Raw genomic sequence first — 14,939 nt, forward strand, 5'->3', positions numbered from 1 at the left:
CCACCTCTTCGAAAGATAAATTTCCAATTTTTATATTTCCCTTTCGTACAATATTCTCGTCACGAGACATAATCATATACTTTGTCTTTTCGGGATTTACTTCCAAACCTATCTCTTTACTTGCTTCCAGTAAATTTTCCGTGTTTTCCCTAATCGTTTTTGGATTTTCTCCTAACATATTTACGTCTTTAATATTTTACAGTTTTGTACTGTGGTGAAAGGTCAAGCAATTAATAAGAAAATGAGTGAAACGTCAACATCAGCTATGATAAAGCAGGCAGCAACAAACACTGATGTAAGGAAAGAAAAGATTAGGAATGCGGTATGTACATTGCTTTGTTTTATTTATTGATTAGCGTATCACAACTTCTATTGTCATATTAGTTCAGATTTTGTAATGTATTCAATTACAAATTTTTTCTATATTTCTAAAGATTATTGAACAAAATAAGAATAACACTTTCTTTCTTTTATCAATTTGAAAGATACAGTTTCATGAGGTGTCTTTGTAATTTTTATACAGTATTTTGTATGAATTTTACTACTGTTAAAAAAATGTGCAGTGCTTCAATTCATCAAGCTTCGAACATTTGCATTATGCTTAAATTATGTTTTTATTTGTGTAATTTCAGTTGAGGTCGGTGAACTTCAATGATGATCCTTGTGTTAGAGAATTTGGTCTGTCTGTTGGTGGTGAGTTCGAAAAAGTGAAAGCTCGAGTATTGCCTCCTCCAGATTTGGAATACAGGGTGAGAAGAATTATTTTACTGCAGATTCTTCCTCTTTTAATTTATGAGATTCATAATCTTAAGAAACTACATATTATTTGTAACTAGCCGTACCCCTGCGCTCCGCTGCACCTGTTAGAAATAAATATAAAGTAATTACATAATTAAAATAGGACATTTGATCCAGGGAACATTCGTGTTTTATAGAAGAATAAATCGTCTAATGTATTACTTAATTTAAATTGTATTTAAATAATTAAAATGCGATCATTTTGGTCCACAGAGTAATCATTTGGTGCAATGACAATTCCTTTAGCAGGTTTCTTAATTGTTATTACATGCAACCATAGTTTAATGAAGATTGACATATCATTTACTGTTAATGTGTATACTTTATATTACTTGCTATATGTTTCAGAAGTTACTGTACTAACATTGTAGAATTATGTCCATCTAGAGAAACTACACTTTCAAACGGTGAAAAATTAATTAAACAATTCCGATGTTACTTCATACAAACACAGAAACATTCTCTTAGGCTATTAAACATTTTCGATTGCTGTTGTCCAAGGCCCCTTATAGACGAAGTCATTTGTTTTTATTTCAATACAGCGCCTTAGATGGCGTTGTTATTGTAATGTTAAAACTCATTTATCTCATTAAATATCAGTCCTATCAAAATTTTGTATAGAATAAAACTTATCGGAAATTATTTTTAAAGAAACTTTTGTTATGCAATATATTTTTCATGAAAATCAATAATAAGCAAGATATTTCGATTTATTTAATTCAGGCCTCCTTATAACCCCCCTTTTAAATAACGTATTTTGGATGCCATATAGCTTAAAATCTAAGTTACAACGAACTTAATTTATATTCCAATTTTGATATAAATCGGTTCAGCCATTATCGCGTGAAAAGGTAACAAACATCCAGACAGATAGACAGACATACAAACAAAAATTTCGAAAAAGCGATTTTCGGTTTCAGGATGGTTAATTATACATGTTAATACCAATTATTTTTGGAAAATCTAAAATTACCAGAAAAATTTTGGCTACAGATTTATTATTAGTATAGATTCTGAAATAATTTCTCTCATTTGCATAATGAACACATTTTGGTATTCTAAAAATTGCCAAAAAATTATCTATGAAAAGCTCTACAGATAATTAAAAGTAGTTTATCATCATTAACCATCACGAAATATATCTGAACTTATGGCCTTAATCCTATCAGATTAAATAAATAAATAAATAAATATTAAATAAACATATCACTATCACCAATCCCATCGACGTTAAATAACCGAGTAGTTTATACAGCGTTGTTAAATAGTCAACTAAAAAAGAAAAAACAATTTTTTTAATGTTTATAGAAACTGCATATCCTAGATCATTGTGCTGGTGGTGATGATGGCAGCATTGGCAATGTGATAGAGGAACAGAAGAAAAGGTGGCACACCAATAAATAATTCGAAATAAACAAATGCCTGAGGCAATTCATTTCATCTTCACTTTCGCTAGAGGGTTTAATCTCTGTAGAGGCAACTGAAAGACAGAACCTTTGAAAAATTAAGGATATTGTTTCCATATAAGAAATAGGCACGAAATCTCTCTTATAATAAAATCTGAAAGCGTCACAGATTGGTGGTGGTAGTGGCAACGGCAACACTGGCTGTGGTATCGATGGCAATGGAAATGGTGGTAAATTCCCAACTTGAGTAAATGTTGTTGTTGTTGTTGTTTTCTAATGCCAGGGGTTTGACAATAAAGTCATTTGACCTCTTGCACTCTAATATTTTTCAAAGATATTATCATGATCAGCCACTGAAGCACAGATTTAACTTGAGTAAATGTATGACTTCTAATCAATTATCTCTCTCATACACATTATAGGATCAACAAAAAGTGAAGCCAAGAAGTGGTGTGTGGAGAGGCGCATCTTTCATCAATAGCCCAGAATTGAAGTCATGGATTATTTTAAATTTGGACAGATACACAAGAGAAGATACTCTGTGGTAAGCTGAGTATTTTTACTGTAAATGTCCACCATTAAACTCTAAATCGTTTCTATATATCTGCTTCCAGCCCTCTCACGTTTATATATTTGTCAGAAACATATGTATAAAAATTATTTTATTATATTCTATGCATATTATATCTTACATTTCATATACTCATCAATTTATATGATCACAATCATGGACTCACTTTTCCTGAAAAATATACAGAGGCGTCCAAAAGAGTTTTATGTTGTTGTTGTTTTCTAATGCCAGGCATTTGACAGTAAAGTCATTTGACTTCTTGCACACCAATATTTTTCAAAGATATTATCATGGCCAGCCACTGAAGCACAGATTTTGAGGTGTTCCGAATCCATTCTTTGGTTTGAGTTGCACAATGGGCAGTTAGGGGACTGATCTATTCCAATTCTATGCAGGTGTTTGGCCAAACAATCATGGCCTGTTGCCAATCTAAATGCAGCTACAGACGATTTTCGTGGTAAATCGGGAATTAACTGTGGATTTTGATGCAGAGAGTTCCATTTTTTCCCTTGAGATTGTGTTATCAAATTTTGTTTGTTAAAGGCTAAGTATGTAGATTTAATAAATCTTTTCACAGAGTAAAACGTAGATTTAGTAACAGGTCTGTAAGTAGCAGTGCTGCCCTTCTTTGCTAAAGCATCCGCATTCTCATTTCCCAGGATTCCACAATGGGATGGTATCCATTGGAATACAATTCTTTTATTGACTGATATTAATTGAGAGAGCATTTTAGTTATTTCTGCTGTTTGAGATGAGGGTGTGTGTTTAGAGACTATTGATAGAATAGCTGCTTTGGAGTCTGACAATATAACTGAATTCTTAAATTTATTGATGAGGCATAGAAGATTCCTGAGACTTTCACTTATTGCAACGATTTCTCCATCAAAACTTGTTGTTCCATATCCAAGAGATCTATAAAGTGAGAAGAGACAGCACGTAACACCTGCACCAGCACCTTGTTCTCTGGAGATCAAGGATCCGTCAGTGTATAAATGAAGCCAGTTTTGTGGAGGGTACCTAATATTAATTGTTTCAGTATTTCATTGTTTACTTCTGATTTCAGTATTTCTTCTGTTAAATTTAGATTATACTCTATATTTAATAGAGTTAAAGGGTTTGGTTTAATTTGTAAGTTTTCGTTTAAATTCAGGATATTGGATTTTCTGTTTTAATTCTTGAACAATGGATATGAAACTTTTTTGAGTTTTCAATCTACATAGAGGACTGTATGAATGCCAATTGTTTCCTGGTAATCTGAGTTTTATAGAAATGCGAAAAAAATAATTATTGCCGAAGTAACTGTGGATAATGAAACATGGATACAGATTCTGTGGATAAGGAGGGAATTGCTGTATTTATTATATGGTGATATTGTGTTCTAGAATAAAGAAGAATGTGATAATATTTTATGGTTAATGATAACTGCATCCTGGGATATGTTATTCCTCATTTCTCTTTCTATATATATTTATCATGACTGAATTTCAAGTGAATAATATTTTCAGGAATTTTGCTGAAGAAATGAAGAGAGCAGGAAATAGTTGTGGCATGAGAATAGGTGATCCATTAACACCGAGGACTATGCCTGCTCCAGTACGTGATACAGTTGAATTGGAAAAGTTCTTGAAGTCTGTAAAGAATGAAGTGGCTCTGGTAGTTGTGGTTGTTCCTGATAGAGGCGATACATATGGTGAGTGTTGATGGAAAGACAAGTTTTCAGCAGCTATAATTTAAAAAAATTGTTTAGTATCTGCATGTCTGATAATGATAAACATACTTTTTATTACGTGTATCCATCTTCCAGTGGCGGCCGGTAAGGCATTCTGGTGGTGGTGCCAAAAATGAAAAAAGGTTTTACGCAAATTACCCTAGTAAAAACTGATACTCACAGCTCACGTTTATATTATGTTAAATAAAACACAAATTAAACCAGCTATTTTACCAGGTGTATAGTTAATAATGTATCTAGTAACAGTTACAATAACATTTCCGAAACTAATAACGAAATTTACAGATACAGATAATGCAAAACTTTCACAGTATTGTTAGTCAAATACAAATAAATTTTATAACTAATCAAATTACGGGCAAAAACACACGAGATAAACAGTGATATAAATAATAAACGAACACGTTTGCATTTTATTTAACAGGCCGATGAATCCAAGGCAGCAGCCTGAATAACATATGTTCATGTCCTGCATATATCTCATGTATCACTAACAAAAGCATCAACACTATAGCAGATGTGGGCATCAGTAGTACATGTCGAACGGAGTCGAACGCAAGGACGTGATCTCCCTCCCTCCACACCCCTAGCTGGGGTACCTGTCCGACCAGTTGAAGTACTATACTGGCAGTCAGCAGTGGATTTCACTAAAAAAAAAAATGTCGCTCTGTAAGGAAGCTCCTGAAAAAAAAAAAAGTACAAAAATATTATTTCCACAAAGAATGGGGAAAGTGAATTCTTTTGTTGCGAAGAAGGGGAAAGCGTTAGGTGCTTATTATGCTACAAAATTTTACTAGCACGTTGAGCGACATTATGAAAAGACTCGTTTTAATGGAACAATTTTATTTTTTTTTATTTTTTATAATAATAGTAGTCCACACCTGTGGAGTAACGGTTAGCGGGTCTGGCCGCAAAACCCCAAGCTTAAACAACTTTGCAAAGTAAAATATTCACATCTTCGGAGTTTTGTTATGAAAATTGCTTCTATGTTTGGCTCAACCTTTATTTGTGAACAGCTTCTTTCTCAGTTGGCCATTGTAAAATCCAAATCAAGATCACGCATTTCAGACGAAAATTTATTCTATCAGCTCACAATTTCAATGTCTGACATAACTCCAAATTTTGAAACACTTGCTGATTTACGTGACGAAGAAGAATAAACGAATCCTTTCTTTTAAGGGCATGAGCCAATTGACGTAAATTGACAAAAACAACAAAGAACTACAGTAAGAAGTTAAAAAATAGCCTAAGTGTTGCTTTTCTGTTTCTTGGTAATGTGCTTGATATTTTGTTAAGAATCTATTTTTCCTTAGTTTCTTAATTTTATTTTCAAAGGATGCAAATTAGTGACTGATAGGTTCAGATTATGGCATTACTTTTTAACTGTTGTGGAATTGTACGTTTTATATCGTTTTATAAGGTTTTTACTGTAATTGTTTAAATTAGAAATAAAGTTATGTTTCAGCTTTTTGTAAAATAGTTTGTATTTGTTTTGGGAAATATGTTTTCTTTCATTGTCATTATTCATAAAAATAACATTTGTAGAAAACTGTGTATCTTTTTGTCCTGCTTAATTACTTAACTTTCCATGTTTCAATACTTCACGCGATCCACCGCTGAATATTACATTAACAGATGATGCGTGTTGCAGCAATCAGAGTAGTACGGCGCATCACTTTAAATGCCCACGTCTGTACTATAGCAACAGTGTAGAGATATTTAGTTGCTGCAAAATAAAACAAATATTACACAACATTAACAAACAGTGTTACATAATATGAAAAAAATATTTATCTTTCTAAAAAGAACCATGACTATCTCTGCATTCAGTATAGTTAAATGGATAATACTTTACACATTCAAATCCAAGTTATATGCATTAATTTTGAATTGGCAACATTACATTAACATTTGGCACGGAACTTTAACTTGTGTTTTCGTGCAAGTCTGTGGTTGATGGTTCCCTTCCTAACATCTCCAACAACCCTGCCATCTAGCGAAATTTCTGCATTGCTGTGCTCTAGCGGGCGGAATATTAACTACTGAGTCAAACTGAATTCAGCTGAAAGTCTGCCATAAGAAACGTATATAAACTAGAATCAGTAGCGTTTTGTACAGTGTTATATGGACGTAAGCAGTGCCACACAGAAGTGGCTCCAGAGTTCGGAAAAACGCTGCAAGAGTGCGTCCCGATCTGTTCAGATGAAATACGAATAAAAAACTGTAGAAATAAACTATTACAACTGCTTTTTAGGATATTATTTTTTGTTTATTTCATTGGCGGTGCCATGGCACACTGGCACTACCCCAAAAGCTGCCCCTGCCATCTTCTACTCTGATGGCACAGTATCTCCTGTAGATAAGCTCTGCTTGCTGTCGTAAGTGTTATTGCTTAAAAGACTCTCCTACTCAAAGAAGTCAGTCTAAATAACTCCTTCTCATAGGGTTGTCAATTTGTTTTTTTTTTTTGGGGGGGGGGGGTTTCTATATATTTCTCTGGTTTAATGGCCAGAGTAATATTGAGGCCCAATTGTATAAAACTCCCTGACTAAAGATCAACTTTGATCGAAGATCGAAAAGTGAACTGAGTTCAGACACTTCTTCTATTGTATAAAACTTTTCTGCAATCAAATTACCTTGGTTCAAATGCAGTCTAAGTTCACGTGAAAAGGATTTGGCAACATCGCATAAACAGGTGAAATACGTGATGCGCGGACCATGTTACACAGGTTTGTTCAGTGTTGCCAATCTAGTGACTTTAACTCTTTTTCAACAACAATTTCTTTTAAATAATTTCAAGGGAAAAATTGTTCCAGGGCCGGATACTGCTAAACATAATAAAGCTTTATAAATTTCTTTTAACTTTTATATTGCTTAAATAGGGATTTAGTGACCTTTTTAGCATCCCATAGTGACAAAATTTGATCTTTATTTGTTGATAATGAGAAATCTAGCGACTTTACAACTACTTTTTGGCGACTTTCCGTACACTCTGTTGGAGACACTGGTTTTTTGTGCTATGTAAATAATGGCGGACAATAAGAAGAAGGTTGACTGTTCTCCAAGTTGTTATTATGTTATGGTGTTTGATACTGCTAAACATAATAAAGCTTTATAAAACGACAATTTTCCTTTAGTAGTAGTTAATTGAACATTTATGAATGTACCTGTCATATCCATTAATAATTAATGGTTGTTATAAACATAATATAATTATAGGTTATGTTATTTGATACTGCTGAACACGATGGAGCCTTATAAAATATAAGAATGTTTGTGTATTAAGGCAAGAAATTGAAAGAAATATATATATATATATATATATATATATATATATATATATATATATATATATATATATATATAAATGTACCTAACATATCTATTAAAATTAATAATAATGGATATTTTATTTGCACAATCTGTCACTCGTATATTTCAAACAGAAAAGAAATAACTGAACTTGGATCATCTAACTTAATCGGAGAAATTTCTTCAGTCAAAGTTGACTTTAGTTTGAGACAAATTAATCTCAGATTAGACTTTATACAACACAAAATTCCAAGTTCAGCTGAAACAAGGATCAATTTAACCTCTGATCTAAGATTAAATGGTTTATACAATCGGGCCTGAAACAAATGTAACTGTGATCAGAGGAAGATGTGGGTCAGTCACCAATATTTAAAATAACTAAATCTTTGGAGACCAAGTAAGTTAATAGGGACTCACCTCTCTGGTTAATGTTGGTTGATCCCCAGTTTACATGATGGGCATTAGAGTCTATGCTAATTAGCAGCTGCTTTCGTCTCATCATGGAGTAGGTATTTCACCAAGGTATGTAGTTCATTGGTGGGTGGAAGATCCTTTATGTCATAGGGGAGATAACAGGAACTGATAACTATGTTTCTCCTTATGTCCCCAGACTTCAAGGTAAATTCTGCTGTTGTTACGTCTCTGCATTAGAGGCAGGCATTTAACTTGCTTCCTTGTTAGAATACAAGTTCTGGGATTTTTAACAGATTTTTTGATATATCCTAGCCCTAGAATCTGCCCCTGTCGAATCCAGGGTTCTTGGGTTAGGGCTATGGCTAAGGCAGTTGCTGTCTTACTATGTTGCAGGCTTATTTGGAGGATTTTTATTGTCTCCATCCTTCTTATGTTCTTTTTTAAGAAGAGTGAGGTTTATTTTACCCATACCTTAGGAGATTCTCAGTAACTTATATGTTGTTATCTAATGCCGGCTTTGGCAACGAAGCCATTAGCGTTCTTGCTCTCCAATATTTTTCTGTGGTGGATCCAATCAGGTAGAACTTCACAGGTTATGAGATGATCTTCAGTCATTTCTTCTTCTTTGTTGCATAGGGGGCAGTTTGGATTTGTGTAAATTCCTATTTTATTCAAGTGTTTGGCCAAATAATTGTGTTCTGTAAGCAGTCTGAATTTTGCTACTGCAGATTTACGTGGGATTTCTGGAATAATTTCTGGTTTTTTCTATTAAAATGCTCCATTTTTTTATCTTTGGCTTTGGTACATAGTGCTTGGTTTTGCTTGATTTTATATTTATTTTTAATTAGTCTTTTGATGGATGTAAAAGTTAGGCTTGTATTTGTATTCTGAATTAATTTGGATCCTTTTTTTGGCAAGAAAGTCAGCAGTTTCATTTCCAGCAATTCCGCAATGTGCAGGTATCCATTGCAATTGAATTCTTTTCTGTAGTTTTTGAAGTTGTTGGATCATTTTGTGACATTCTTTAATTTGGATTGACATCATTTTATATGAATTTATTGCATATAATGCTGTTTTAGAATCAGAGAGAATGACAGCATTTTGAAATTTATCTATTCTATATAGTAGGTGTTGGAGTGAGATATGAATAGCCATTATTTCCGCATCAAAATTTGTTGTATGATGTCCTGCTGGTTGATAAAATGAGAATAACGCACACGTAATTCCTGATCCTGAGTTGTTATCGATAGTAGACTCATCTGTGTAGATATGTAACCATTCTTCTGGTGGGTATCTATTGTTCACAGCTTCTAATTAGAGTCTTAATGTACTAGAGTTATCCGAAGTGGCCAAGAAAATGAGCTATTTTGTTCAATGTGAAAGAATATACGATATGTATTACTGCTGTATTTCACACTCAAATACAAGAACGTGTATATGCCTTAATGTATGTATTTTGAAACTACAACAGATGACATACTATAACTTAGTGAAACTACAGATCACTTGGGTAATTTTATTTTGGTTAAATGTTACGAGGGGGATCCAGGAAATAACGACCGTTTTGTTGTAATAATTAAAAAAAATATATTTATTTGAAAAAACAAAGTCTGTTACATAACTAAAGCTTCCTTTATTTCTCTACATAATCACCACCTACATTTTAAACATTTGTCGTATCTGTTCACTAGCTTTAGAATTCCCGTGTTATACTCCTCTGCCGCCAGTCCATTAAGCCAGGTGTTCACTGTCTTCTTCAACTCTTCATCACTTCCAAAACGCGTACCACCCAGAAAGTCTTTCAGCTTAGTGAAAAGGTGAAAATCGCTAGGAGCAAGGTCTGGACTATAGGGTGGATGATCAAAGATTTCCCAACCGAATTGATCCAGCAATTCTCGAGTTGAAGCAGTAGTGTGCGGGCGGGCGTTGTCGTGAAGAAGCACAACTCCTCTCGAAAGCATTCCTCGCCTCTTGTTTTGGATGGCTCGCAGTACTTTTCGTAAAGTCTCACAATAATGATTTGCATTGATTGTAGTGTCTTTTGGCATGAAATACAGCAAAAGAACACCTTTGTGATCCCAAAAGACAGTAGCCATGACTTTTTGTGTTGAGAGAGTCTGTTTGAATTTTCTCGGTTTCTTGGGTGATGAGGGATGATGCCACTGACGTGATTGGCGCTTGGTCTCTGGGGTGTTGTGAGACACCCAGGTCTCATCACCAGTCACAATTTGATCAAGAAAGGCGTCTCCATCTGTGTGATATCGCATCAAGAATGTCAATACTGAGGCCATTCTCTGAGTTTTGTGTTGGTCACTCAGTTGCCGTGGAACCCATCGTGCACAGATTTTGTGGTAGCCAAGATGTGACACAATTTCACCAAGCAAAGAACGAGAAATGTCAGGAAAGGCAATATGCAATTCGTCGAGTGATGTACGCCTGTCTTGCAAGATTCTGTCGTTCACTTTGGTCTTCTGTGATGAGTGATGGGCGTCCGGGTCGAGTTTCATCGTGGACATTTGTTCGCCCATTGTTGAACATTTCGCACCATTTTCTCACATTTCTTTCATTCATTACAGTATCACCATACACTTCTTTCAATTACCGGTAAATTTCTGCAGGTTTCAAATGTCGGGCATTCAAAAATCGAATCACACTCCTCACCTCATGTCGTTCATTTTGAAGTAACACAAAATGCACAATGGCGACTTGTTGCAACCAGTACTCACAACATTATGAGAACACATGTTAAGGAAGCCAGTTGACCTTCAAACAAGGAAGGGGAGTCAGCTGCGCGGTGGGTATGCGCGAACGGTCGTTATTTCCTGGATCCCCCTCGTATTTCTCACATAAATATTTCAAAATACACTTTCCTGGTTATTAGGAAGACAAAACCACAAATGATATACAAAATGCTACAACTTTGTGTGTGTTATTTATTTCATATACCACGTGTCAAAAGTTGTCTTTCTCTTTGTTACAGCAAAAGTGAAACAAGTTGCAGAACTGAATATTGGAGTCTTAACTCAATGTATAAAAGCGACAACCATCAACAGACGTGTGAATTTCAGTACATGTGCCAATATTCTACTGAAAGTGAATTCAAAACTGAATGGTATAAATCATAAATTGCCTAGCAATTATAGGTAAGTATCTGAATATTTGTCATGTGTTGTCAAAGATTATACATGAGTCATTCCACATCAAATCGCACAAATTTAAAGAAAGTTTGATCTTCATATTCTATGAGTGAAAAAAATGAAACACGTGTTCTTTTTATTAGTCTTCCTTTTAATTATTTCGGTACAGTAACTAGAAAGCATTGAAGTTCCTGAAATATTGCGTGCATCATTGTAGTTAATTCTGAATATTTCTGGTACTATTTGTTGTCAGAGAAATACGATCTTTCTATGACTACCTCGAAGATATTTATACAGTCCTAGAAAAAATAAAAATGGATTCTTAAATTAAAAGAGTTACTAAATCGTAAGTCGTGACTTGGCCTGCCAGCTCATGATAGTACTGCTGTGTTGCGATGTCATGTTATTATGTGTACAAGGTCGAAGTTTTGGATGTGTAGGTACAAATAAGTCAGTGATCACTTTATAGTCCAATGTTCATCACCATATTTTACACAAACTCAACATGCCGCTTTATATTTAATTAACATTATAATCATTCATTAAAATATGTTGTTGTTGTTTTCTAATGCCAGGCGTTTGACAATAAAGTCATTTGACCTCTTGCACTCCAATATTTTTCAAAGATATTATCATGACCAGCCAACGAAGTACAGATTTTGAGGTGTTCCGAATCCATTTCTTGGTTTGAGTTGCACAATGGGCAGTTAGGGGTCTGATCTATTCCAATTCTACGCAGGTGTTTGGCCAAACAATCATCGCCTGTTGCCAATCTAAATGCATGTATCGAATATGAATGAGGTCTCGCCCACCTCATTATATATTGCTCGACTAGTATGACTAGTCAGTTTGTTTTTATACCATTAAGTACGAGAAAAATTCGTACCGGCACCGGGAATCGAACCCAGGACCTCTCAGCTGTGTGCGCTGAGTGCTCTCTAACCAACTGAGCTATGCCGGGACCCGATTCACGACGCCGGCCGAACTCCTCTCGTAGTGTCGTGTTACGGCCTTACTGCCTGCACTTGAGACGATACACGTCATATATATACAGGAGCGCATATTAAATGACTTTATGGCCATATTCAACAACAGTTTCTTTAAACTGTTAACATCATATATGTATCGAATATGAATGAGGTCTCGCCCACCTCATTATATATTGCTCGACTAGTATGACTAGTCAGTTTGTTTTTATACCATTAAGTACGAGAAAAATTCGTACCAGCACCGGGAATCGAACCCAGGACCTCTCAGCTGTGCGCGCTGAGTGCTCTCTAACCAACTGAGCTATGCCGGGACCCGATTCACGACGCAGCTACAGACGATTTTCGTGGTAAATCGGGAATTAACTGTGGATTTTGATGCAGAGAGTTCCATTTTTTCCCCTGAGATTGTGTTATCAAATTTTGTTTGTTGAAGTCTAAGTATGTAGATTTAATAAATCTTTTCACAGAGTAATACATAGATTTAGTAACAGGTCTGTAAGTAGCAGTGCTGCCCTTCTTTGCTAAAGCATCCGCATTCTCGTTTCCCAGGATTCCACAATGGGATGGTATCCATTGGAATACAATTCTTTTATTGAGTGATATTAATTGAGAGAGCATTTTAGTTATTTCTGCTGTTTGAGATGAAGGTGTGTGTTTAGAGACGATTGATAGAACAGCTGCTTTGGAGTCTGACAATATAACTGCATTCCTAAATGACAATATAACTGCATTCCTAAATTTATTGATGTGGCATAGAAGATTCCTGAGACATTTACTTATTGCAATGATTTCACCATCAAAACTTGTTGTTCCATATCCAAGTGATCTATAAAGTGAGAAGAGACAGCATGTAACACCTGCACCGGCACCTTGTTCTCTGGAGATCAAGGATCCATTGGTGTATAAATGAAGCCAGTTTTATATTAATTGTCTCTAAAGACAATTGTTTCAGTATTTCAGTGTTTACTTGTGATTTCAGTATTTCTTCTGTTAAATTTAGATTATATTCTATATTTAATAGAGTTAAAGGGTTTGGTTTAATTTGTAGGTTTTCTTTTAAATTCGGGATATTGATTTTCTGTTTTAATTCTTGAACAATGGATATGAAACTTTTTTGAGGTTTCAATCTACAGAGAGGACTGTATGAATGCCAATTGTTTCCTCGTAATCTGATAAGTTTTTCATATTGAATCAGTGCTTTTTCTTCTATTGTCATTTTGATACTGTTAATATTAGTGAGGAATCTCATAGAATCTATTGGCGTTGTTTTGATTCCACCAGTAATGAGTCTGAGAGCTTGGTTTTGAACATATTCTATGTCGTTTATGAAAGGTGAAGTAATTAAAATTTCTCCGCAATATGTCAGCACTGGCTGTATAAACATTTTGCATGTGGTGTTCAAAGTATTCCTAGAGCATCCCCATTTCTTTCCTGCTAGTCTTTTTAGAAGGGGGAATCTTTTACGAGCTTTTTCAGAAGTGTATAAAATATAAATATAAATATTTTCATTAGAATATATAGTTTTTAATAAAAGCAGTCACAACTTTTTATGCCACACTGCTAACAACGCCATTATCATCAGCAGATTTGCACTTTATTCTTCTTCCTCTTACTATCACTTCTCCCATGTTCTGAAATAGTTCTTCACTAAATCCTCCAAGTAGATGTAGAACAGGGTAGGTGATAAAGGGCATCCTTGTCGTACTCCTCTCCCTATTTTACTTCCTTTTGACATTTCTTCTCCTGTCATTACTTTGACTTGTTGTTTCATATAAAGATTACTGAGCAGCCTTCTCTCTTTCCAATCCACAAATATTTTCTTCAGAATCCCCATCAGTTTATTCCAGTCCACTCTATCAAATGCCTTTTTCTAAGTCCACAAATACTACATACACTTCTTTATTCTTCTCAAGATACTGTATCTTTCGACGATTTTTATATGTTTACAAACCACAAATAAGAAACACATTCTTTCACCGTCTTCATACTGTGTTGGTGAGCAAGTGTCTCTCTCTGCAAAGAACCACCACTATATCTTCCTCTCTACATATATCTTTTTCTTTATGTTTTCATTCCAGATTCTTTTGATCCTGGGAATTTTGGCGTTTGTTTAAAAGTAGTATATTTCTACTATGCATTGTTCTTTTTCTGTTTTCTTCGAAATTCAGAGCTCTTACCCCTAATAAAGGACAAGAGTTCAGAAGGTACATTGCTATGTGAAGTTCAGTAATCCCAAAACCTTATCTCTGATCATCCAGATTGGAAGTTGGGTCAATTTACTTCTTACCTGTAAAAACGTTAATTGTTCTAATGGCCAGTCAGAGTACATTTCATTACCAGATGCCAGTGGTCTTATGATTAAATCCAGAAATATAAATATGTTGTTGTTGTTTTCTAATGCCAGGCGTTTGACAGTAAAGTCATTTGACCTCTTGCACTCCAATATTTTTCAAAGATATTATCATGGCCAGCCACTGAAGCACAGATTTTGAGGTATTCCAAATCCATTTCTTGGTTTGAGTTGCACAATGGGCAGTTAGGGGACTGATATATTCCAATTCTATGCAGGTGTTTGGCCAAACA

The 14,939-nt window shown here is 34.7% G+C and overlaps 1 protein-coding gene across 6 annotated transcripts in view; it reads left to right on the plus strand.

Moving 5' to 3' along the window:
- The window catches only part of LOC138707872 (protein argonaute-2-like), a 129,983-nt gene that overhangs the window by 79,271 nt on the left and 35,773 nt on the right, over positions 1-14,939 (plus strand). For all 6 annotated transcript variants that reach the window (XR_011334410.1, XR_011334409.1, XM_069837902.1 and 3 more), the window contains 5 exons: positions 203-322; positions 633-749; positions 2,627-2,748; positions 4,281-4,465; positions 11,211-11,373. Coding sequence is in view for 4 of the 6 variants with exons in the window: in XM_069837902.1 (XP_069694003.1) it covers positions 203-322; positions 633-749; positions 2,627-2,748; positions 4,281-4,465; positions 11,211-11,373 (707 nt within the window). In the remaining 2 variants the exon portion in view is untranslated. The remainder of the gene's footprint in view (positions 1-202; positions 323-632; positions 750-2,626; positions 2,749-4,280; positions 4,466-11,210; positions 11,374-14,939) is intronic.

This window comes from Periplaneta americana, chromosome 1 (assembly GCF_040183065.1).
Source record: "Periplaneta americana isolate PAMFEO1 chromosome 1, P.americana_PAMFEO1_priV1, whole genome shotgun sequence".
NCBI lineage: Eukaryota > Metazoa > Arthropoda > Insecta > Blattodea > Blattidae > Periplaneta > Periplaneta americana.